General features: G+C 47.7%; 1 protein-coding gene across 1 annotated transcript in view; it reads left to right on the top strand.

The window, feature by feature from the left end:
- myo10 (myosin X) overlaps nucleotides 1-25,448 on the top strand; it is a 445,108-nt gene that overhangs the window by 191,920 nt on the left and 227,740 nt on the right. Inside the window, exons 10-15 of the mRNA XM_070880183.1 lie at nucleotides 4,817-4,946; nucleotides 5,365-5,483; nucleotides 18,310-18,456; nucleotides 18,679-18,779; nucleotides 19,391-19,457; nucleotides 22,654-22,746. Coding sequence (XP_070736284.1) covers nucleotides 4,817-4,946; nucleotides 5,365-5,483; nucleotides 18,310-18,456; nucleotides 18,679-18,779; nucleotides 19,391-19,457; nucleotides 22,654-22,746 — 657 coding nt within the window. The remainder of the gene's footprint in view (nucleotides 1-4,816; nucleotides 4,947-5,364; nucleotides 5,484-18,309; nucleotides 18,457-18,678; nucleotides 18,780-19,390; nucleotides 19,458-22,653; nucleotides 22,747-25,448) is intronic.

The raw sequence follows: 25,448 nt of genomic DNA, 5'->3' as shown, positions 1-25,448 counted from the left end.
CATTTTCCCTGCCCTAATCAAACCCTTTGTCCTCCTCTGCTGAGTTCTAAATTTCTCCCAGTCCCCAGGTTCGCTGCTATTTCTGGCCAATTTGTATGCCATTTCCTTGGCTTTAATACTATCCCTGATTTCCCTAGATCGCCACGGTTGAGCCACCTTCCCTTTTTTATTTTTACGCCAGACAGGAATGTACAATTGTTGTAATTCATCCATGCGGTCTCTAAATGTCTGCCATTGCCCATCCACAGTCAACCCCTTAAGTATCATTCGCCAATCTATCCTAGCCAATTCACGCCTCATACCTTCAAAGTTACCCTTCTTTAAGTTCTGGACCATGGTCTCTGAATTAACTGTTTCATTCTCCATCCTAATGCAGAATTCCACCATATTATGGTCACTCTTCCCCAAGGGGCCTCGCACAATGAGATTGCTAATTAGTCCCCTCTCATTACACAACACCCAGTCTAAGATGGCCTCCCCCCTAGTTGGTTCCTCGACATATTGGTCGAGAAAACCATCCCTTATGCACTCCAGGAACTCCTCCTCCACCGTATTGCTTCCAGTTTGGCTAGCCCAATCTATGTGCATATTAAAGTCACCCATTATAACTGCTGCACCTTTATTGCATGCACCCCTAATTTTCTGTTTGATGCCCTCCCCAACATCACTACTACTGTTTGGAGGTCTGTACACAACTCCCACTAACGTTTTTTGCCCTTTGGTGTTCTGCAGCTCTACCCATATAGATTCCACATCATCCAAGCTAATGTCTTTCCTAACTATTGCATTAATCTCCTCTTTAACCAGCAATGCTACCCCACCTCCTTTTCCTTTTATTCTATCCTTCCTGAATGTTGAATACCCTTGGATGTTGAGTTCCCAGCCCTGATCATCCTGGAGCCACGTCTCCGTAATCCCAATCACATCATATTTGTTAACATCTATTTGCACAGTTAATTCATTCACCTTATTGCGGATACTCCTTGCATTAAGACACAAAGCCTTCAGGCTTGTTTTTTTAACAACCTTTGTCCTTTTAGAATTCTGCCGCACAGTGGCCCTTCCTGTTCCCTGCCCCGGGCCTCTCCGTCCTCCCACCCCGCCCCCCGCCCCATCTCCCCTCTGTCTCCTGCCTCTGCCTCCCTTTTGTTTCCCTCTGTCTTCCTGCATTGGTTCCCATCCCCCTGCCATATTAATTTAACTCCTCCCCAACAGCACTAGCAAACACTCCCCCTAGGACATTGGTTCTGGTCCTGCCCAGGTGCAGACCGTCCGGTTTGTACTGGTCCCACCTCCCCCAGAACCGGTTCCAATGCCCCAGGAATTTGAATCCCTCCCTGCTGCACCACTGCTCAAGCCACATATTCATCTGTGCTATCCTGCGATTCCTACTCTGACTAGCACATGGCACTGGTAGCAATCCCGAGATTACTACTTTTGAGGTCCTACTTTTTAATTTAGCTCCTAGCTCCTTAAATTCGTTTTGTAGGACCTCATCCCTTTTTTTACCTATGTCGTTGGTACCAATGTGCACCACGACAACCGGCTGTTCTCCCTCCCATTTCAGAATGTCCTGCACCCGCTCCGAGACATCCTTGACCCTTGCACCAGGGAGGCAACATACCATCCTGGAGTCTCGGTTGCGGCCGCAGAAACGCCTATCTATTCCCCTTACAATTGAATCCCCTATCACTATCGCTCGCCCACTCTTTTTCCTGCCCTCCTGTGCAACAGAGCCAGCCACAGTGCCATGAACTTGGCTGCTGCTGCCCTCCCCTGATGAGTCATCCCCCCCAACAGTACTCAAAGCGGTGTATCTGTTTTGCAGGGGGATGACCACAGGGGACCCCTGCACTACCTTCCTTGCACTGCTCTTCCTGCTGGTCTTCCATTCCCTATCTGGCTGTGGACCCTTCTGCGGTAAGACCAACTCGCTACACGTGATACTCACGTCATTCTCAGCATCGTGGATGCTCCAGAGTGAATCCACCCTCAGCTCCAATTCCGTAACGTGGACCGTCAGGAGCTCGAGGCGGACACACTTCTCACACACGTAGTCGTCAGGGACACCGGAAGTGTCCCTGAGTTCCCACATGGCACAGGAGGAGCATATCACGTGACCGATCTCTCCTGCTATGCTTTAACTCTTAGATACCCTTAAATTGGTAATAACAATCTTACAGTTCACTTACTGATATAAAAAAACAAAAAGAAAAGCTACTCACCAATCACCAGCCAATCACTTACCCCATTGACTGTGACGTCACCTTTTGATTCCTTTCTACTTCTATTTTGCTTTCTCTCCCGCTGTAGCTGCACAAGTACGCCTTTATAGGCCGCTCCCGCCTCTCACCAACTGCCGCTGACCCTCGAGCTCCCGCTGGGCCTTTATAGGCCGCTCTGACACTGCTCCCACCTCTCACCAACTGCCGCTGACCCTCGAGCTCCCGCTGGGCCTTTATAGGCCGCTCCCGCCTCTCACCAACTGCCGCTGACCCTCGAGCTCCCGCTGGGCCTTTATAGGCCGCTCCCGCCTCTCACCAACTGCCGCTGACCCTCGAGCTCCCGCTGGGCCTTTATAGGCCGCTCCCGCCTCTCACCAACTGCCGCTGACCCTCGAGCTCCCGCTGGGCCTTTATAGGCCGCTCCTGCCTCTCACCAACTGCCGCTGACCCTCGAGCTCCCGCTGGGCCTTTATAGGCCACTCCGACGCTGCTCCCACCTCTTGCCAACTGCCGCTCTATTACATGATATGTTTTTTTTATATAAAAGAGTTCACTTGTCCTAAGCTTTTTATTACTTTTCTGGATAGTTTGCTTTCTAACACAGTAGTGATGCTGAAGCAATGTGGTTCGGGAATCTGCTTATGCAACTGTAGAAGATGGGTATAAGACACAGTGACAATTCACACTGTAGCACAATCCATCTGTGTGATATTTTATCTTTTACTTTTCATTCATTTCTAATGACACTGAATATTAAATTCATGCTTTTGATTTTTAATTTTTGTGGAGATCCGATACACCACATATCCATCTCAAACCAAGCTAGTTCTCAGCAGCTTGGTTATGAATTTGAGAAATACTGGTACAAAATTGCAATGCAACCCTTCCTTTCCAATGTTAGTACTTGGCCCCTCAGTGCAAATATTCCCCCATGGCTCTCTGTTCAACCAGATGACTCTAGCTGAGATAATGAGCGCCCTATGAATGAAATCTCAGGCACAGATCTGATTTCTACCACTGTGTATTGGGACAACAACCCATGGTGACACCAGGATGCTGATTAGCACATCCTCAAATCTTATCGTTGCAAGATCAGATGTTAAGTATGGATGAGGATGCCATTTCACCTATCCTGGATCATCCATCTAGAAAAACTGACAGCATCTAATCCAAGTATCTCTTCAATTAAATTTGACTCCACTACTCTACCCAGAAGTCCATGCCAAAAGTTGATAATTTTGTGTGAAGAGTTTTCCAACATCAGTCCTAAATTTACCTTTCACCAGTTTAAGAGTGTACTCCCTTTTCTACTGTTAAATAAAGTGCGTACTTGTTGTCATGTGATTTGTACTAGAAATTGTAAAGGTAAATGGTGGCTAAAGAATTCTTATGTTCATTAATTTGTTTCCTTTAATAAAGTGGTAACATTTTCTAATTGCACATAATTTGTACCAGTTTTGGTTTCCATATTTATGAAAGGATATACTTGCTTTGGAGGCTTCAGAGAAGGTTCACAAGGTTGATTCCGGAGATAAGTGGGTTGACTTATGAGGAAAGGTTGAGTAGGTCGGGCCTCTACTCATTGGAATTCAGAAGAATGAGAGGTGATCTTATCGAAATGTATAAGATTATGAGGGGGCTTGACACGGTGGATGCAGAGAGGATGTTTCCACTGATGGGGAAGACTAGAACTAGAGGGCATGATCTTAAAATAAGGGGCTGCCCATTTAAAACTGAGATGAGAAATTTCTTCTGAGGGTTGTAAATCTGTGGAATTCACTGCCTCAGAGAGCTGTGGAAGCTGGGACATTGAATAAATTTAAGACAATTTCTTAAAGGATAAGGGGATAAGGGGATAAGGGGTTATGGGGACCAGGCAGGGAAGTGGACCTGAGTCCATGATCAGATCAGCCATGATATTGAATGACGGAGCAGGATCGAGGGGCCATATGGCCTACTCCTGTTCCTATTTCTTGTGTTCTTATGTTCTTATAATTTGAAATGAAAATTGTGAAGAACTTGAGTAGTTAGCTCCTGGAAGTCATAAGATGGTAAAAATTTAATATTTGTGTCCTAATGTAATTTTCCCACCCTTGCAGTAAATTAATTTGTTGATACAGAATCAAGTGTATGTGGCTGCTTGAATATTTCATCCATTCCCCACCCAGATGGAGCAGAAAACATTTAGGGTGTGATATGAAACAGCTGTGCAAATTATATATATTTACTAACACTGAATTGTTTAACATCCCTGGTTATAATCGCTCAACTATTGCTGTCTCGCCTTCTGTTGCCTAGGCCCTAAGCTCTGGAATTCCCTGTCTAAACCTTTCCGCCTCTCTACCTCTTTTCTCTAAGATGCTCCTTAAAAACCTACCTCTTTGGGGCTAAGCTTTTAGTTACCCACCCTAATTTCTCCTTATGTGGCTTGGTGTCAAATTTTTTGTCACCTTATACTCCTGTGAAGTGGTTAGGTACGTTTTACTATGTTAAAGATGTATCTAAATGAAAGTTATTGTTTTTAAAACCATCACAATTTGTCTGATTTGGACATTGTTTTCATTTGCATATTTCTCTGCACATTATTCCAGACCGCCATGAGAGTAATGAAGTTCAGAACCGAGGAGACTCGGGAGGTGCTGAAGCTACTCGCTGGTGTCCTACATCTCGGGAATATCGAATTTGTAATTGCTGGAGGAGCACAGGTTTCCTCAAAAATGGGTAAATATTATGTGAATAGATTTCTGCCAGAAAGAAAGAAAATGTCAGCTAGCTCACTGTAGTGACTGGTGTGTTACAAATGTTTCAGGAGCCTGGATCACCTGTATTGTAAACCTTCTGAATGCAGTGGGTTTTGTATTACAGTTCGAGTATTTTGGCACTGAATATAGAAATATTCTGAAATATGATTCTTGTCCTTCGCATTCATAGTGAGTTATTATATGGCTGAACAGATGGATTATATTTTATATATAACACATTAGATTTAGAAATGAACCTTTCTTGGAATAATTGTTGCATTGTAGAACTATATATTTTGATCGATTATAAATCAGACAAAATAAATGAGGGTTTAACCTGGCAAATAAGAATGATGCAAAAAACCAGTTTATTCAACTCTATAATTCTTCCTCTTTAGCATTGGGGAACGCAGCTGAGTTGCTTGGGCTGGACTCCACGCAGCTCACAGAAGTGCTGACTCACCGGTCCATGATTCTCAGGGGTGAGGAGATCAGCACACCACTCACAGTAGAGCAGGTAAGAATGGAGAACGCATTGATGTAATAATCATTGTAATGTATGTACCCGTGAGCATGCTCACAGGCTTGTAGAGCTGTTATGAAAACAAAAAAAGGCACTTGAAAACTGTTTGGAGTGTTCCCCCCCCCTCCCCTCCTTTAATAAGGGGGCACTTGGATTAATCGTTAATTGTTTCTTGTTTTTGCAACAAAAGAGTTGTAGAGCTGTTGTGGGCATGGCCTATTCATTTGGAGCTGTGAATCTGTGATGTGAGGAGCTCCTGCAATTGCTCCTGCAAGCCTGCATCCAACCTGTGTACCCAGGAGAGGAGGAAGGGGCCTACTGAATCAACACTTTGGGGGAGAGGAGGAGAGCAGTTTCAACAACACTACTGCCAAAGAGTTGGAGAGAGGGGAAAAGGGGAAAAAAAACATCAACCTGAAAAAAATAACATCATCCGTGTGGAAAGAGGGAGAGCCATTATTTCAACAATCTACAAGAGGGTGTATTTTGGTGCACTCTCCAAAAAGACTTTGTTTTATTGGTGGGGGTGGGAGGAAAGAAGATTAATAAGAAGGCTGGAACATTGTGGGGGTGTGTGTGGGGTTCTTGCCAATAAGTAGGCCCCACACACCACTGGAAGCACCTCTCTCCCATTGGCTGGCCCGGGACAGCTGGAATTGCCTGGCTGAAGACTCGTTGCTCACTGGATTAACATCGTTGAGACCTGGTGGAGGGCTGTGCCTGGGTTGGATCCAGCTGTCCCGGGCGAAGACCTCTTCCACCCACACCCCCCGCCAGAAGAAACTCTATAAGGACATTCTTTATTTTCCATCTGGGGAGTGCACCCCTGCAAGAACCCACCCAACGCTGGGAGGGGTGACTTGCTCTCACAGCTTTCCTCTTTCCCACCCTCTCGCGCTCTCTCCACCTCTCCTCTCCTCTCTCTGAGAAGCCTCTTTCTCCTATTTTTAATTAATGACTTAAAACAACTGAGCAGAGGGGAAAAAAAAATCCACCCCATCATTAAAATAAGTAGGGGAGAGGTGAGCCTCATTAAGGGCTCCCTCTGCTCAAATAAAGGAGGCCATTAATATCTTTAGGCCTGAGACATTGGGGTGAGTATAGCCCTTAAAGGGACCCTGACATGGCGAGTCCATCTACGCTGGTGGCAGGGCCAGCGCAAACGTATGCACGTGTGGTGTACACAACCACGGCGGATCCTGCTGCCCTGCCACCTTTTAAACTACTAACAAAAAAAACATGGGGTCAAGAGCTACATTCACCCCAACATGAGCATTGAGAAGTGCGTGAGGGCAATGGCTGGGGTAGTCGGCCCCTCGACCATTGTTGCCGCCTCCCAAATGTCCTGGAAGGTGCTGTTCTTCCTGGGGTTGGAGCGGGCGGTGTCCCTGGCCCTTCGGCAGGAGTTCACGGTGGGCGGGACCTTCCTGCCGGCGGATTCCCTCATGGCCACCGCGCAGAGAATAGTCATCTCCAACATCCCACCCTTTGTTACCGTGGAGGAGTTGATGCCCGGTACGTGTCCCGTATGCCATGTCCCCCACCAGCGCTCCCAATGCGCGGCGGAGGCAAGGGGGGAGTCTGTCCCTGGGGAGGGTGAGACAGCCGAGGCTGCCCAGCCCCTGTGCCTCCCGGGGATGGGGATGAAGAACTGCCTGTCGCGAGGGGTGCGGGACCACAAATTGAATGTATCGCCACCGGGCGAGCGTCCCGGGGACTGAGGCGGGGGAGGCTGAAGAGGCCAAGTCCGAGCCCGCCCAATTAAACTTTGACATCCCCCGGGATCTGTTCGATTTGGCAGAAAAAAAAAAAGAAAAAATGAATGTTTTTCAGGAACCCCCACCCGCTGGGCCGGAGGGTGGTGGCAGGGAGGGTCAGGAACCCCAGTCTTCGTCCCTAGTGTTGGAGCCGGGTACTTGGAGGACCTGGAGCTGTTTGTCGACCCTGTTTCTCAGTGTTCCCCAGTGCCTGGGGCAGAGGGGGACCCCTGCCCGCTGCCGCTTCCCGACCTGGCATCCCAAGGAGAGCCCACGGGGGACTCCTCTGCCAACGATCCTGGGGGTGGGATCGTGACAGAGGTAGGGCCGGATAGTGCGGCTGGGCCGTTTGCCGTGCCCCATGCAGTCGACGGACCGGTTGCTGGTGGCGACCTCCACAGGAGGACGGGGACTTGGTGGTAGGCGCAGGAGAGCAGTTAGAGTCCATCGCCAGTGAGGTGGTGGATCTCCTCGTGTCTGCCGCTGAGTCCCCCCTCATTCCTGTCGAGGAACTTTGGGACTTTTTGGCCGAATGCCAGGGTCGCTGCAATCGAGCCCATCTGGCCCTGGACACATGGTCGGAAGTGCCGCTGCTCATCAGGTCCATCCGCGCTGCTGTCAAGGGCCCTCCCGCGCCCGTGGTTTTATCAAAACCACAAGGCCTTGAGCTGCGCCGGCTCAGAACGTTCCTCGCTGGGTTGCTGAGGGACTGGAGGTCATCAAATGACTCCACTCCCCCCCCCCCCACCCCCCACCCCCCACAATAAGTTAAGGTAGAGGTTGCACTATGCTTTTGCCATGAAGATAACCATAGCCAGCCTCAACATCAACGGCGGCAGAGGGGCACGCTGTATTTTGAAAAATTTTTTGCTCCTATGGGAGGGAAAATATGCGGTCTGCTTCCTGCAAGAAACCCACACCGTTCCGGGAAACGAGGTCACGTGACTCCTGGAATGGCAAGGAGAGGTCCGCATGAGCCACCTCATTGCCACTTCCTGTGGGGTGGCCTGTGCCAGGCCGCTTGCTCCATGTCACAGTTCGCCTGGGGTCGTGCCGCTCCATCTCGTGAACATGTACGCCCCCCAGCCCGGCTAGCAGCAAGTGCGCTTCTTCGAAGAAGTGTCCACTCTTCTAAGCTCCGTCGACGTTGGCGACTGCATTATCCTCGGGGGGGGGGGGGGATTTTAACTGCACCCTCGAAGCGAGGGATTGCTCCGGAGTCCCGCAGAGCATGACGGAGATTGGGAAATTGAGGGACCTGGTCAGGTCCTTCGACTTGGTGGACATCTGGCAAAATCTCCATCCCGACTCCCAGCGCCTTTGCTTGGGTGAGGCCTCGAAGAGGATGGTCCAGAATCGACCGCCTTTACGTGTCTCGGGTGCATGTCTCCTGCGTTCCGGTGGCTTCCATGCAGTCGGCGCCATGCTCGGAACACCGCCTGGTGTGGGCGGAGCTCGCTTCGCTCCGCGTGTGGGTGGGGTCCACGTACTGGCACTTTAACAACCTGCTGCTGGAGGACGTGCGGTTCCAGGACTCGTTCCGTCGCTTCTGGGCCGACTGGAGAAGGAAGCAGCGGGGCTTCCCCTCCTTGAGGTTATGGTGGGACGTGGGCAAGGCTCACGTCCATCTCTTCTGTCAAGAGTACGCGAGGGGGTCGACCAAGATGTGGGCGGCTAGGATGGAGCGCCTGGAAAAGAAGGTGCTCGACCTGGAATCCCATCTCGGTCAAATCGTCGAGGACCCAGCACTGCGGACGGTAACCGGTGCCCGGTCTCCCCCCTCACCACGGATTTCAACATTTTTGCCAGGGTGATGTCTGCTCGCCTTGGTGCCGTGCTGGACCACATGATCCACCCTGATCAATCCTACACAGTCCCAGGCTGGACAATCCACGACAACATCCATCCAGTCCGGGACCTGGTCCACCATTCCCAGAGGGCTGGTCTGTCAGACGCCTTCCTTTTACCTAGACCAGGAGAAGGCGTTCGACAGGGTGGATCATGAGTATCTGTTCGGAATTCTGCGCACGTTCGGGTTCGGGATGCATTTTGTCGTCCGGATCCGACTTTTATATGCCGCCGCGGAGTGTCTGATTAAGATTAATGGGTCTTTGACGGCGCCCCTTTGCTTTGGGAGAGGGGTGTGCAAGGGGTACCCCATGTCCGGCCAGTTATATGCCATATGCGTGGAGCCTTTCCTGCGCCTCTTGCGAAAGAGGTTGACGGGACTGGCTCTGCAAGGGCCGGGCGTAGAGGTCGTCCTCTTGGCTTACGCCGTTGACGTGCTCCTCATGGTCGAGGATCCCGTTGACCTGCGGAGGATGCGTGAGTGCCAGAAGATTTACTCAGCGAGAAATGTTCCGGAATCCTGGTGGGTCAGTGGCGGGTGGGCTTCTTGCTGGAGGAGCTCGGGCCTTTTGCCTGTAGCACAACCCATCTCCTCTATCTGGGAGTCTACCTTAGCCCTGACGACGAAGCCAGGCCGGCGAACTGGCAGGAGCTGGAGGCCAAAGTCGCCGCTCGCCTAGGGCGCTGGACAGGACTGCCCCGAGTGCTGTCCTACAAGAGCGCTAGTCATAAACCAGCTGGTGGCCGCTATGCTGTGGTACCGGTTGGTCATTTTGACCCCTCCCCCTGTGTTTGTTGGCAAGATACAGAAGAAGCTGGTGGACTTCTTCTGGAACAACAAGAAGCACAGGGTCTCTGCCGCGGTTCTGAGTCTCCCGGTTAGGGAGAGCGGTCAGACGTTGGTGTGTGTGAGCACCCAGGCTGGGACTTTCCGTCTTCAGACCCTGCAGAGATAACTGTACGTCGAGCCCCCTCCTAGATGGTGTGCACTGGCGACGCATTTCTTCTGCCAGCAGTACTGCCTCAATTACGACACACAGCTCCTGTTTGTGAGTCTAGGGGGCATCGGGACCGCCATGCGGGGTTTGCCTGTCTTTTACCAGGAACTCATCAGGGTCTGGAACAGAGTCGCCACCAAATGCAGTTCTCCCCTGTCTGGAGTGGCGGTTGTCCTTCGGGAGCCGCTGCTCAGAATCTGTACCTCCACGGTTTTAGGTGGCAGGCGGATGAGAGGGCACAGTTTGGCAAGGTGACCAGGGTCAGGGACCTGCTCGATGGCAGAGGAGCGGGCTGGATGGCGCCAGACAAGTTGGCACGGCGCCTATCTGGGCTGACGCCTGGCACGCAGCCAATGCCATTGAGTCTCTATAAACAGCGCTGGGCCCTGACTCAATTAAATGTGTCAAGGAGGCCCAAGCACGTGGGGAGATCCTGACCCCCGTCCGGACAAATTCCTCATCGGCGCCAAGCCCCGAAATCTCCCTCAGGAGCCGGCGCCTCACAACTTGAGCTTCCTCGGGGAAATGCCCTCTGTGCCTTTCAGTTCTGCGCGGAGGGGATTCCTGTACGGGCTGCTCTCGCACAATCTCCACGTTGCAATCCTCGTTTGCCGTCTGGACACGCCATGGTACACCACCTTGCCGTCCGGAGGAGGTGGGCATCCCCAATGGAGTTCTCTCTATGCGGGAGTCCTCCCCTTATTTATTGGGGACTTGGCCTGGAGGGTGTTGTATGGAGCCGCCCCGTGCAATAAGTTTTTAAGTCGGTTCACAGGCTCCCAGGCCGCCTGCAATTTCTGCGGTCTAGAGGAGTCCGTGTTCCACGTTTTTATTGAGTGTTGCAGCCCCTCTTCCAATATTTGAAGGGGCTGCTCCTCAAATTCTGGTTGCACTTCAGTCCCACACTCCTGCTCTTTGGGCACCCTGTGCGGAGGGGAGCAGGCAGGTCAGAAGGCCTCCTCGTAGGACAGCTCCTGGGCATGGCCAAGGGGGCCATCAGCCGGTCCAGGCAGCGGGCAGTCGAGGGGGTCGTTGAGCCCAACTGCCTGCCTCTCTTCCGTGGTTACATCCGAGCCAGGGTGTCCCTGGAGCTGGAGCGCACAGTATCTACCGGTACGCTGGTGGCCTTCCGTGAGAGGTGGGCGCCGGAGGGACTGGAGAGCATCATCACCCTCGGCGGCCAACTTTTAATTTAGTCCTTAATGTTTAAAGTTTAATTCGTCTGTTTGTCGGTTTTAGTGCCCCCCGCCACCGGTTTTAGCCAGGGGGCACTTGGGCACTTGTATAATTTGTGTTTTTAGTACCCTGAAAAAAACCCCACAAAAAAACAAGGGAGCACTTGTTTGAAAGTGTTTGGAGTGTGACCCCCCCTCCTTTAACCGGGGGCACTTGATTAATGTTGTCTACAAAAATAGTTGTGGAGCTATTGCACTGTGATGGCTTAGGCAGTCACGCGATGTGCACAAAATTCACTAAAACCCCAGTTAATTGAGTTCAGGTTCTCCACGATGAGGTGCGCAGTTGTGAGCCTGGTGAATGAACTGGTAGTGTTCAGTTTGATAAACCATTGTTAATAAACCAGCTAGTTCTTTGCAGCAAATGTGTAGCTATTAATTCTTAAGCGAAGAACCCATGAAGAAAATACACTACAACCATGAACTGACTTAATAGTCGAGTCTACTATATTATTATTACATTGACATATTGACAATCAGTATGAGAAGACGAATGAAGTTAGCTAGAGAATCACAAAACAATTGGTAACCGAAAACTGGTTTAAAGTTCCATAGTTAGATGGAAGTTTCAGTTGAACTATAGATGAAAATGGTATTATACACATGTGAATCTGTTGAATTGGAAGAACTCATTGTGTGCTGCAATTACAATTTGAAACTTGCATTATAAAGTTTCAAATGTGAGTAACTTCGAAAACAATGTTGTCGAACAGAAATTGCTGACTAACCACAAGCGTGACTACGGCAACACCATTTTAGCCACATACACTAATTTTAATAGAAAACTCCTTACACACTATGCAGGTAAATGTACTTCACGTGTACATTTACTAAACAAACGTCTATCGCCATTCCGAGTAAAACTTTGCAGTCTTTACTTGTGAGCCCAAATATAGATGATCCCGAATTTCTGGTTGTGAGCGGCAACTTGACTTCATAGAAACATAGAAAATAGGTGCAGGAGTAGGCCATTCGGCCCTTGGAGCCTGCACCGCCATTCAATGAGTTCATGGCTGAACATGCAACTTCAGTACCCCATTCCTGCTTTCTCGCCATACTCCCTGATCCCCCTAGTAGTAAGGACTTCATCAAACTCCTTTTTGAATATATTTAGTGAATTAGCCTCAACAACTTTCTGTGGTAGAGAATTCCACAGGTTCACCACTCTCTGGGTGAAGAAGTTTCTCCTCATCTCAGTCCTAAATGGCTTACCTCTTATCCTTAGACTGTGACCCCTGGTTCTGGACTTCCCCAACATTGGGAACATTCTTCCTGCATCTAACCTGTCCAGTCCCATCAGAATTTTAAACGTTTCTATGAGATCCCCTCTCATTCTTCTGAACTCCAGTGAATACAAGCCCAGTTGATCCAGTATTTCTTGATATGTCAGTCCCGCCATCCCGGGAATCAGTCTGGTGAACCTTCGCTGCACTCCCTCAATAGCAATTCATTAGAGTAATGCTGAGAATGTTGACTCGCACGATGGTATGCACCAGACCTGCCCTGGCTCACCATCCAGAATGCTGTTGGACATGTCCTTCATCATTAGTTTAGACTGGCTTTCTTCTGCTGGCCAGAAGTGGTATTCTGATTTGTCAAGGTGATCATGATATGTTTCCACTCTCCGTACAATTTTGCGGGTGTTTCCATAGGGCTTTCCACAAAAGAGAGGGATGATGCAGACATTGTAGTTGAGGAGAAGGAGTGTGTAATATTAGATGAGAGGACATATTAAGAGGGTTAGCATCTTTGAAAGTTGATAAATTGCCAGGCCTGGATGAAATGTATCCTAAGATGAAGTATAATGTGGATAAATGTGAGGTTATCCACTTTGGTGGTAAAAACAGAGACACAGACTATTATCTGAATGGTGACGGATTAGGAAAAGGGGAGGTGCAACGAGACCTGGGTGTCATGGTACATCAGTCATTGAAGATTGGCATGCAGGTACAGCAGGCGGTTAAGAAAGCAAATGGCATGTTGGCCTTCATAGCGAGGGGATTTGAGTACAGGGGCAGGGAGGTGTTGCTACAGTTGTACAGGGCCTTGGTGAGGCCACACCTGGAGTATTGTGTACAGTTTTGGTCTCCTAACTTGAGGAAGGACATTCTTGCTATTGAGGGAGTGCAACAAAGGTTCACCAGACTGATTCCCGGGATGGTGGGACTGACCTATCAAGAAAGACTGGATCAACTGGGCTTGTATTCACTGGAGTTCAGAAGAATAAGAGGGGTCCTCATAGAAACTTTTAAAATTCTGACAAGTTTAGACAGGTTAGATGCAGGAAGAATGTTCCCAATGTTGGGGAAGTCCAGAACCAGGGGTCACAGTCTAAGGATAAGGGGTAAGCCATTTAGGACCGAGATGAGGAGAAACTTCTTCACCCAGAGAGGGGTGAACCTGTGGAATTCTCTACCACAGAAAGTTGTTGAGGCCAATTCACTAAATATATTCAAAAGGGAGTTAGATGAAGTCCTTACTACTCGGGGGATCAAGGGGTATGGCGAGAAAGCAGGAATGGGGTAATGAAGTTGCATGTTCAGCCATGAACTCATTGAATGGTGGTGCAGGCTAGAAGGGCCGAATGGCCTACTCCACCTATTTTCTATGTTTCTATGTTTCTGGGCTGTTGACAAAAGCAAGGGAGGAAACAACGGAGTGTGATGCCAGAGGACTGGAAGACAGCTAACGTACCATTGTTTAAAAAGGGCGAAAGAAATAGACCAAGTCATTACAGGTCTGTCAGCGTAGCAGCGTATTGATTGCTAAACAAAGGTTAAAGGCTTGAAAAGCTCATTTTAATCTTGTGCGGTGTCAAATTTATCCTTACATTTTTTTAAAGTTTCAAAAATTATATTCATCTTTATTTCAGGTTTGCCTTTTCCCCATGTGAGAGCCGCAATCTTCGTTTTGCGCGCTCTAACATTTTTGAAAAGTTAGAATTTTAAAAGCTACCCACTTCCTTGTTTGCTGTCTGTTAGAATTCTGCATTTTGATTGGATGCTTAGACAGCTTGTGACCTCGCAGCAGCTCACACAAGGGGATCCCCACTGTACTCAGTTGATTTGAATTGAACGTTGGAAAACCCAACATTTTCGACCAAGATTGCAAGATCCTTGTGAGAAGCGTACTTTGGTGCTAGCAATGAATGCCTTCGCTTCACCGCTGATGACAAATTCTGACCCATTATCTTTAATGAGACATGTTATTGAATGATCTTTTCAATAGATGTGCCAGTTGTAGTCTTTGGCAGTCCAGCAGAATGAAATGTTTCATTGTGGAATCATATCCCAATCCCAATTCATTCATATGTATACAACGTTCGTCGCTGGCACTGAAGTACGCATTCCACAAGGATCTTGTGATCTCTGTCGAAAACTTCCAGTTTTCCGACATTCAGTGTTATTGGGTACGGTAGCACAGTTGTTATGTTACTGGACTAGTACTCCAGAGGCCTGGACTAATGATCCAGAGAATTGAATTTGCACCACGGCAGCTGGGAAATTAAATTCATATAAATTCAAATAAATCTGGAATAAAAAGCTAGTATCAGTAATGGTGAGCATCAAACTATATCGGATTGTCGTAAAAACACACCAGGTTCACTGATATCTGTTAGGGAAGGAAATCTTCCATCCTTACTTGGTCTGGAGTAACTGCTCTCTGAAATGGTCGAGCAAGCCACTCAGTTGTACAAAACTGCTGTGGAAAAACAATCTTGTAGATGCTAAACACTGCAGCCACAGTGCGCCGGTGGTGGAGGGAGTAAATATTTAAAGTGGTGGATGGAATGCCAATCAAGCGGCCTACTTTACCTGGATGGTGTCGAGCTTCGAATGTTGTTAGAGCTGCACTCATCCAGGCAAGTCGAGAGTATTCCATCACACTCCTGACTTGTGCCTTGTAGATGGTGGAAAGGCTTTGGGGAGTCAGGAGGTGAGACACTCACTGCAGAATACCCAGTCTCTGACCTGCTTTTGTTGCCACAGTATTTATGTGGCTGATCCAGTTAAGTTTCTGGTCAATGGTGACCCCCAGGATATTGGTGGTGGGGGATTCGGCGATGGAGCTGCTGTTGAATATCAAGGGGCGGTGGTTAGATATTCTCTTGTTGGAGATAGTCATTGCCTGGCAATTCTGAGGCGCGAATGTTACTCGTCACTTATCAGCCCAAGCCTAAATTTCATTATCTGAGGAATTGTGAATGGAACTGAACAACTGGGGACGTGCCAAAATTAGGAGAGCTGTCCCACAGACTATTCAAGCAATAGCCTGACAGTCATACACTCAAAATTACACCTTTCAGCTAATGTCCCAGACTCCTCCATCACCATCCCCACTGACAGAACAGACCAGCCAGAGTTGGTGGCACAATGGTATACAGTCGGGAGGGAGTGGCCCTGGGAGTACACAATGTTGGCTCCTGATCCCATGAAGTCTTGTGGCTTCAGGCCAAGCATGAGAAAAGAACCCTCTTGCTAATTACCACCTATTGCTCACCCTCAGCTGATGAATCTGTACTACTCCATGTTGAACACCACTTGGAAGAAGCACTGAGGCAACAGGGTCACAGAATATCCTCTGAGTGGGAGACTTCAATGTCCATCACAAGAGTAGCTCGTTAGTAGCACTGCTGGCCAAGTCCTGAATGATATAGCTGCCAGACTGGGCATATGCAGATGGTGAGAAAATCAACATGAGGGAAAAATCAACTTGAACTCGTCCTCACCAATCTACCTGTCGCAGATGCATCTGTGCATGATAGTATTGGTAGCAGTGACCACCACATAGCAACTTGTGGAGAAGATTCCTGTCTTCGCACTGAGGTCTCCTTCCAATGTGTTGTGTGTACTACCATCGTGCTGAATGGGATAAATTTAGAACAGATCTAGCAACTTAAAACTAGGCATTCATGAGGCACTGTGAGCCATCAGCAGCAGCAGAATTTTATTCCACCACAATCTGTAACCACATGGCCCTCACGCTACCATTACCATCAAGTCAGTGGACCAATCCTGGTTCAATGAGGAGTGTAGTAAAGCATGCCAGGAGCAGCACCAGGCACACCTAAAAATGAGGACGCTGCAACACAGGACTACATGCATGCTAAAGAGTGGAAGCAGCATGCTCTAGACAGAGTTAAGCGATCCCACAACCAATGGATCGGATCAAAGCTCTGTAGTCCTGCTACATCCAGTCATGAATGGTGGTGGACAATTAAACAACTAACGGGAGGAGGAGGCTCCATGAATATCCTCATCCTCAATGATGGCAGAGATCAGCAAAAGACAAGCCTAAATCGTTTTCAACCGTCTTCAGGCAGAAGTGCCGCGTGTTTGATCCACCTTGGCCTCCTCCTGATGTCCCCACCATCACACAAGCCAGTATTTAGCCAATTCGATTCACTCCATGTGCTATCAAAAAACGGCTGAACGCACTAAATGCAGAAAAGGCTATGGGTCCCGCCAACATCCCAGCTGTCGTGATGAAGGCTTGTGCTTGAGAACTAACTGAGCCTCTAGCCAAGCTGTTCCAGTACAGCTACAATACTGGCAACTACCCAGCAATGTGGAAATCTGCCAGGGAATATCCTGCCCAAAAAAAGCAGGACAAATCCAATCCGACCAATTACCACCCCATCAGTCTACTTTCAATCATGAGCAAAGTGATAGAAGGTGTGTCGACAGTGCTGTCAAGCGGCACTTACTCACCAATAACCTGCTCACCGATGCTCAGTTTGGGTTCCGATAGGACTACTTGCTCTAGACCTCTCTACAGTCTTGGTCAAAGCATGGACAAAAGAGCTGAATTCCAGAGGTGAGGTAAGAATGACTGTCCTTGACATCAAGGCAGCATTTGACTGAGTGTCGCATCTCGCAACTCTAGTAAAATTGAAGTCAATGGAAATTGGGGAAAATTTATACCTAGCACAAATCCCTCACCATCAACATCCTGGGCATAACCATTGACCAGAAACTTAACTAGTCCAGCCACATAAATACTGTGGCCACAAGAGCAAATCAGAGGCAGGTTATTTTGTGGCTAGTGTCTCAGCTCTGGACTCCCCAAAGCCTTTCCACCATCTACAAGGCATAGGTCAGGAATGTGATAGAATATCCTTCACTTGCCTGGATGAATGCAGTTCCAACAATACTCGAGCTCCACCCAGGACAAAGCAGCCCATTTCATTAGCACCTCATCCACCACCTTAAACATTCACTCCCTCTACCACAGGCACACTGGCTGCAGTGTTTACCTTCTACAAGACTTCTTCAACAGCACTTCCCAAACTCAGCAACGTCTACCACCTAGAAGGACAAGGGCAGCAAGTGCACCTCCAATTTCCCCTCCAAGTCACACAACATCCTGATTTGAAAATATATCGCCGTTCCTTCATCGAAGCTGGGTCAAAATCCTGAAACTCCCTCCCTAGCAGCACTGTGGGAGTACCTTCACCACATTGACTGCAGCAGTTTAAGATGGCCCCTCGCAACCACATTCTTGAGAGTAATTAGGGGTGGACAATAAATACTGGCCATGGCAGCGATGCCCACATCTCATGAACAAAGAAAAAAAATCTAGCAGCTCGACAACTCATCACCAGCCAATATTGAGTCACATGATGTGACAACCAATGCCTTTTACTGTGCTTTGTTATCTGTGCAAGATCTGGCTCTTAATATGTTTAGAATGTTGTTGAATTAATTGCTTTGATCCATATATGAATAGTATTATTTTATGTCTGCTGGAAAGAGAGTTGTTCATTTTGATAGAGGGAGTGAAGTAGACTATTGTACAGCTATCAGTGAATTACCAGGTGCACGGCATGCATTTGTGCACTATCCTGTACATATGTTACAATTGTGTGCAGAACAATTGTGTATAGAAATCTGCATTGGAGATGCTAATTAATCTTAAAACATTTGATCAGATTTAAATCTGAACCGTAGAGTGCAATTAAATGATGCTGTGTTCTCCACAGGCTGTAGATTCCAGAGATTCAATGGCCATGGCACTTTACTCCCAATGTTTTGCATGGATTATTAGAAAAATCAACAGTAGAGTAAAAGGAAAGGAGGACTACAAATCTGTGGGAGTCCTTGACATATTTGGATTTGAAAACTTTGAGGTATAGTAAATAGAAGTTTATTTTTATTCACAATGCTGTCATGAAAACGTCTTTATTGTCTTGCTTTCTCTTTTGCTTTATCTCTTTTCCCCCTTACTTTCTATCTGGCTTGCTTTCTCATTCACTTTGTGATTTTCTTTCTCTGTTTGCTCTTTCTCCCCTTTTTTTTGCATTTTCTCTCTCTCTCTATTTCTCTAATTTGTAATTTGCAATTGTCAACAGATAAATCGGTTTGAACAATTCAACATCAATTATGCAAATGAAAAACTTCAGGAGTATTTCAACAAGCACATATTTTCCTTGGAACAACTGGAATACAACAGGTAAATGACTTGTGTTAGTTGCACTTCAAAAATAAATAATTAAAGTCCAAGTACAGTTACGACTGGATTTATGCTTTACAGTGTGAGGCTGCCTCCTGACCCGGGGCGCTCACCTTTAGAACTTGTGTGTTCAGTAGTCTCTGGAATTGAACTACCATTTTTGCATTTATGCATATCCAAAATCACTTTGCATTCACATAAAAATGGCGGGATAGCTGTGTCTTAGAGTACTATTCAGTCACAAGACAGTTGGATTCTGAAATGCATCCTATTGTCACCATTTTAATTGTTCATTTCAGTTATCATCTATCATTTTTGCTGACATATTCTGAATGGTTAAAAGAAATTGATTTCAATCTTTAGCTGAGTGGTTTCAGATTCAGGACTACCAGGCCATCTAATACAGTACCCAATAAGTTAGAGAGAAATACTCGAGAACTGGCTAATGGCGAATGCCATTGGCAACACATGTTGTAAAAGTTCAGCAGCTAATGGGAGCCTTGCTGCACTGTTAATACTTTGATACTTGCAGTAATATTCAGCCCTGTTTGCAAATTGGAAACCTTGTGTGGATGTGTTTATTTCATTGAGCAAGGTTTATTTTTCACTAGGGATGGATTGGTCTGGGAAGACATTGATTGGATGGACAATGGGGAGTGCTTGGATCTCATTGAGAAGGTAATATCTACAATTTATTGGCATCACTACATGCGAATCATGAAGATATGAAAACAACTCGAGGCCGTGATCTTTAACACAATCTTGCTAGGTGGGAATGCGAGCTGAAAATGTGACTGTAAATCTATCACAACTTATTAATGGTTGGAAAATTATTCGGCACAGAATTATGGGCCTAGGTGGGTGGCTAAATTCCTAATATATACTCCAGTCATGTGAGGCTGTAGGCTGAGAGCAGTAAGTCATTGAATTTACCCCAAAAGCCCGGTTTTCCATTCTCTCATTCTCCAACCTGTGATTCATCTAGCAAGGCTGGCTCCATCATCATCATCATCATCATCATCATAGGCAGTCCCTCGACCCGAGGATGACTTGTTTCCACGTCAAAAAGTTCACAGGTGTTTCAATGATGGACCTAAAATTCCAGGTCTGAACTAAATTTTGAAGGGTGGAAGATGCCTGTGCTTGGATTTTTTTTAATGTGTGGTGACCGTTGCATACCAGCCACCACACGGGCTTGACAGAGCTAGGTCTTGGTCCAGTAGCAAGGATTGGCCAAGACGACTGGAGACCTGCTCTGCTGCACGGACCTAGTGTGCACACATATCGCAGTGTGGGCTGGCCCGTGCTGCCCCTGGGCCCTCGCCTCTCCTGGGCCCCGATCATGTCCCTCTACTGTCTCTTGTCGCTCCTTCGCCCCAATCTCACCGCTCCTGATGTACCTCCCCAAGCTCCAATCACCGACCTGGACCTTGGTGACGTCCCTTTTCACTGCCGTTGCTCTCCTGCTCCAGCACATGCTGCTCCCTAGAGTGGTATGCTGCCACGCTGCTCCTTCCGCTCCCTGGCCTGCTCCAATAGTGCTCGCAGGCCGGGTGCAACCTTTACAGTGTCAGCAGAGTGCTCAATATTAGTCTGAAAGTATTTTGATTTAACCGTGCCGAAGAACTATTACTCCACTATTCTCTAGTTGCGCTGTGAACTGCTGTCCTGGTCTGTTGTTGCTTGTAACTTTCTGCTTCGTTTTAAACTCCATGCATCATTGGGAGGTAAGGAGAATGGAATGCTGGGGACACTGCGGGGGAAAAGAAAGGTACAGGTTGAACCCCTCTTATCTGGCACCCTCGGGATCTAGCCTGTGCCGCATGAGGGGAGATCATCGGCCTGAGGTCGGGTGGGGGTGGAGGTCGACGGCTCCAGTGGGCCCCGAGGTGTCAGCGGGCCCTGAGGCATTGGCGGGTGTCGACGGGCCCGGGGTGTTCTAAGTTGAAGGGGGCTTCTGCTACTGCTGATCACTTTCTTTCTCGTAAGTGTGTTGATTTTCTGTTTAGGTGAATGATTTAATTAAATCATCATAGGCAGTCCCTCGGAATCGAGGGAGACTTGCTTCCACTCTTTTAAAAAAAAAAAAAAAAAAAAATGAGTCCTTAGGTGGCTGAACAGTCCAATATGAGAACCACAGTCCCTGTCACAGGTGGGACAGATAGTCGTTGAGGGAAGGGGTGGGTGGGACAGGTTTGCCACACGCTCTTTCCGCTACCTGCGCTTGATTTCTGCATGCGCTTGATTTCTGCATGCTCTTGATGATGAGACTCGAGGTACTTAGAGCCCTCCCGGATGCATTTCCTCCACTTAGGGCGGTCTTTGGCCAGGGACTCTCAGGTGTCAGTGGGGATGTTGCACTTTATCAGGGAGGGTTTGAGGGTGTCCTTGTAACATTTACTCTGCCCACCTTTGGCTTGTTTGCCATGAAGGAGTTCCGAGTAGAGGGCTTGCTTTGGGAGTCTCGTGTCTGGCATGCAAACAATGTGGCCTGCCCAGCTGAGCCGATCAAGTGTGCTCAGTGCTTCAATGCTGGGATGTTGGCCTGGTTGAGGATGCTAATGTTGGTGCATCTGTCCTCCCAGGGGATTTGTAGGATCTTGCAGAGACATCATTGGTAGTATTTCTCCAGCGACTTGACGTGTCTACTGTACATGGTCCATGTCTCTAAGCCATACAGGAAGGCGGGTATTACTACAGCCCTGCAGACTGGTGGCAGTTTTGAGGGCCTGGTCTTCGAACACACTTTTCCTCAGGCGGCCGAAGGCTGCACTGGCTCACTGGAGACGGTGTTGAATCTCATCATCAATATCTGCTCTTGATGATAAGAGGCTCCCGAGGTATGGGAAATGGTCCACATTATCCAGGGCCGTGCCGTGGATCTTGATGACTGGGGGGCAGTGAATTGCGGCGAGGACAGGCTGGTGGCATAAAGAAAAGGTATCACCGTTGTGCCTAAAAAGGGAATGGGAGACCTGGGTGGGGGGTGGGTCGGAGTACTGCACATGCGCCACCCGGCGGCCGGGTATGGTGCCGGATTAGGAAGTCCCGGATAAGAGAGGTTCAACCTGTAGTAGATCTCTGGTTTCTGCTAACAAGTTAAATTGGGCATAGGTTCAAAAGCATATAGGGAAGAGAGCCCATTATTTGGAGAACTAAAATCATGCATGTAATCCACTACTAACATATGTAAGTACAGGGTGGCATTATTAAATAGCATCTCGGAACTCTCAAATGATTGGAGTTAGATTGTCTGAGGACTGTTCTAGTTTCACTTTCCAGCCACATTCTGCCTCTGAAGTTTGAGTGTTTGTGACACTGAGTTTTACTTATATTGAAAGTCTAATATTGGTACTTGTGCAATTTGATGATTCATTTTTATGTAGATAATTTTTACTTAGAATATTTCCGAAAGGGCTATAAAGTCTTAAGTCTTAAAGGATTTAATGGATTTAATAGCCATAACCAAATTCAAAGTTCCAAATTTTATTGCCATCATGATCTATAAATAGTTCATCTTCCTAAGGATCTGCAATGCGAGGAATTTTTCATCTGTAAATAGACAAAAGGCAGCAATTTAATCATTGTATATTTGTCCTGTGTGAAAAGGTATTACAGGACATGTGTAGGGGAAATATGTTACTGACTGGTCTAGTTACAGATTGGCAATGCAACTACTAAATATAGCAACAACCTTTCATGAATAAAAGTTTTATTTTAGACTTTATTGGTCTTCTGATTTATTATCTAAGGAAGAGAGAAATTATTTGCCTAAGTTTATTTCAAAGTATTTATTTTTCGTCATACAAAGCTTTTGATGTGTAACGCTTAAATTACTTCTATCTAATTCCTAATTTTAATAAATTTTTTGTAGAAAATGGGCATTCTGGCCCTTATCAACGAGGAGAGTCATTTTCCAAAGGGCACCGACAGTACTCTGCTGGAAAAGTTGCACAGTCAGCATTCGGTAGGTGTTACATTGACAAATATGTATCACTTATATCAGCTGAGCAGTACTTGTGTTCACTAACAACTGGTTTATTAGAAACCATTGATCATCCTTCAGAGAATCAAAATCCAAGTGGCATCGCATGCAGTAACCTCACTAGTAGTTTTGAGTGCGGCTTATCTGATTGGTGGATGGCAACCATTGGCGGAATTCAGTGAGCAAAGATGGGGAAATTGGGCCATTAGTGCTTCCCCCGAGTTCCCACTAAAAATTCAGCCTGAGTAAGTATGCAGCGAGTAATTCGGAGGGGCGGGGGTGCGGAAGAGAAGAGGGTCCAATCCCCGACCTGGCGGGGATCTAGGCTGCTGGTGGAGGAGTTTGGGGGGCCGGGGGGGAGCACTCCTGCTACTCCCGGCCCACAAGGATTGCTCCCTGAGGCTGGGGCCGCCTTGTTGCAGCTACCGGGAATCCCGAGCCCCAGGATCCCTGTAGTAAAAATAGAGGCTTCAGGCCTCATTATATTTAAATAAGGAGAGGACAACAATTGCCAGATGGGATTGACGGTCCATCTCAGGAAGGATTTGAGGCGGAAGAGGCAGACGACGAGGAGCAGGAAGAGGAGGAGGCTGGTGAGGACCTCGGGGAGGAAAATCAGCCTGGTGATGAATCCATGGTCCCGCCCCCCCCCCCCCCCGCAAGACTGCAAAAACCCCGTGAAAGTTACGTGGCAGCAAAGCAGTTGCGCCAGCAGCTCATAAATGAATGCTTTGCATGAACTTGCATTGGGGACAGTTACAGTTACAGTTACTTTTACGGAAAGCCAACAGTTGCGTTTGCCTTGAATTACGTTTCATCCTTGCCTGGTCTGGCTTGGCCATTGTTTTACAACAGTTGCATTCATGTTTCACCTTACTTGCGTTATTAGAAGACACTGCACAACAATTGTAAAGTTAAATAATTTTTTTAATTATATTAACAAATTTGTTAACTATTTTAAAATAACACCCACCCACTTCCCCCCCCACCCCCACTCACTCACCCCCCCCCACCCACACCTCAACAGTGCAACAACAATAAAAACAACAACAAAAAATAATTTGAACAATATTAACAATATAAAAGACATTGCACCACCCTCCCTACTTGTGGCCACGTTTCCCTCCAGATCCTGGATACCCCTGTGTCCTAGCCCCACCCACCCGTTTTTGGTTCCTGGGTACCGAGACGATGCTGGCTGTAGCAGGCAATGTCAAGACTTCCTGACGTGGTGGGAGTGATGGTGACACGATCGGCTGTTGGAGGGGTGGGTGTTGGAGAGGAAGATGAAGCTGGGCAAAGTGCTTTCTCCTGACTCGCTTGTGTGCTGGTGCTTGTGGTGTGTCGGATCATGGCACCTTGGGGTACAGCACCGTATCCCGCCAACGCATGCCGCAAGGCATTGGTGGCAGTGGTCATTGCACACATCTTCACGAGTGAATGCCACAAACGCCTGGAGATGTTCGCGACTAATTGCGACAGTCTTGTCAAGCCCTCAATCCGATCGGTCAGGCTAGGCGCTGACCCGACCTCCGTTGGGGTCTGCGTGAGCACTAATGAGTGCCTTGTCGTCGCCGGCTACACGCCGCTTGGTCCCGCGACCTCTTTGTTCAAAAAAAAACTTGTGGCCGCAGGTCCCACAGGTGAAACACTTGTCTCAGGGATGTTAGAGGCATCCTCTTCCTCCATCTCCTCAGGCTCGGTTGTCTCATGCTCTTCCTCTTCCTCTTGCTCCTCCTCACCACCCGTGGGCATGAGCATTGCCGGCGCTGTTGCTAGTGCCTCCCTTTGTGCCTCTGGTGCTGGGCGACCTGCAAAACACAATTAGAACAGAAGGGTACACATGACTCTTGCGCTGCACTGGCATACATAAGAGGAGAAGCACTACTACAATAAATGTGACTGAGAAATGTTACAGATTAATGCATCATTTGGTAGTACATCTATGTGGAATTCAGTGCCCCAGAGAGCTGTGGAGGCTGGATAAGTCGGAGATCGACAGAATGATAAGGGACTGATGGGGAATGAACAGAGAAGGGGACAATGATCAGATGGCTTGCTCCTGCTCTAATGTTATGTTCTTATGTTGTTAACCTGAGAGCACAGAAGCTACATGTATAACATGACATCATTCATATATTATAATTAAATGACGTTACATTACTTTAATATTAATTTAACACTGCTTGACACATGACTCACATGATGCATTGGTGGGTTCTGTAAAACCACGGGCGGTGGCCCAAGTGACTGTTGGTCCCCACAAACTCCGCCACACGCTCCTCGATCTCCGACAGCACCTGGAGCTGAGCAGGGACTCCTCCAGTGCACCTCTGCTCCCTCCTATTGTTAGATAACTTCCTCTGCAGACATGACAAGAGCATGGCATGAGCTAAGGTACTCTCATGTAAAGTCAACAGTTTCCAACATTATATGCCAATAGGGTTTTTATACACAATTAATGCACAGTTATAACAAAGATCGTGTTTAGGGGCTAATGCTTGACACTTCTCTCTTAACCACAATCTCCATTGAACTCGGCAATGACAGGAGCTAATGTGCAAAAGTGTTCCAGGGCAGGCAGTGAGCAAAGGCAGCTCTCCCCCAGGCCATGCTGGGTCACTGTATAAGTGACAGCAGCCAGAGAGACTTAAAAAGGGCACAGGTTCATAGCCCTGTCTGGA

The sequence above is a fragment of the Pristiophorus japonicus genome, chromosome 5 (genome assembly GCF_044704955.1).
Source record: "Pristiophorus japonicus isolate sPriJap1 chromosome 5, sPriJap1.hap1, whole genome shotgun sequence".
Classification (NCBI taxonomy): Eukaryota; Metazoa; Chordata; class Chondrichthyes; family Pristiophoridae; genus Pristiophorus; species Pristiophorus japonicus.
Note: the sequence above shows the minus strand (reverse complement) of the source record. Positions and strands in the feature narration are given on the sequence as shown.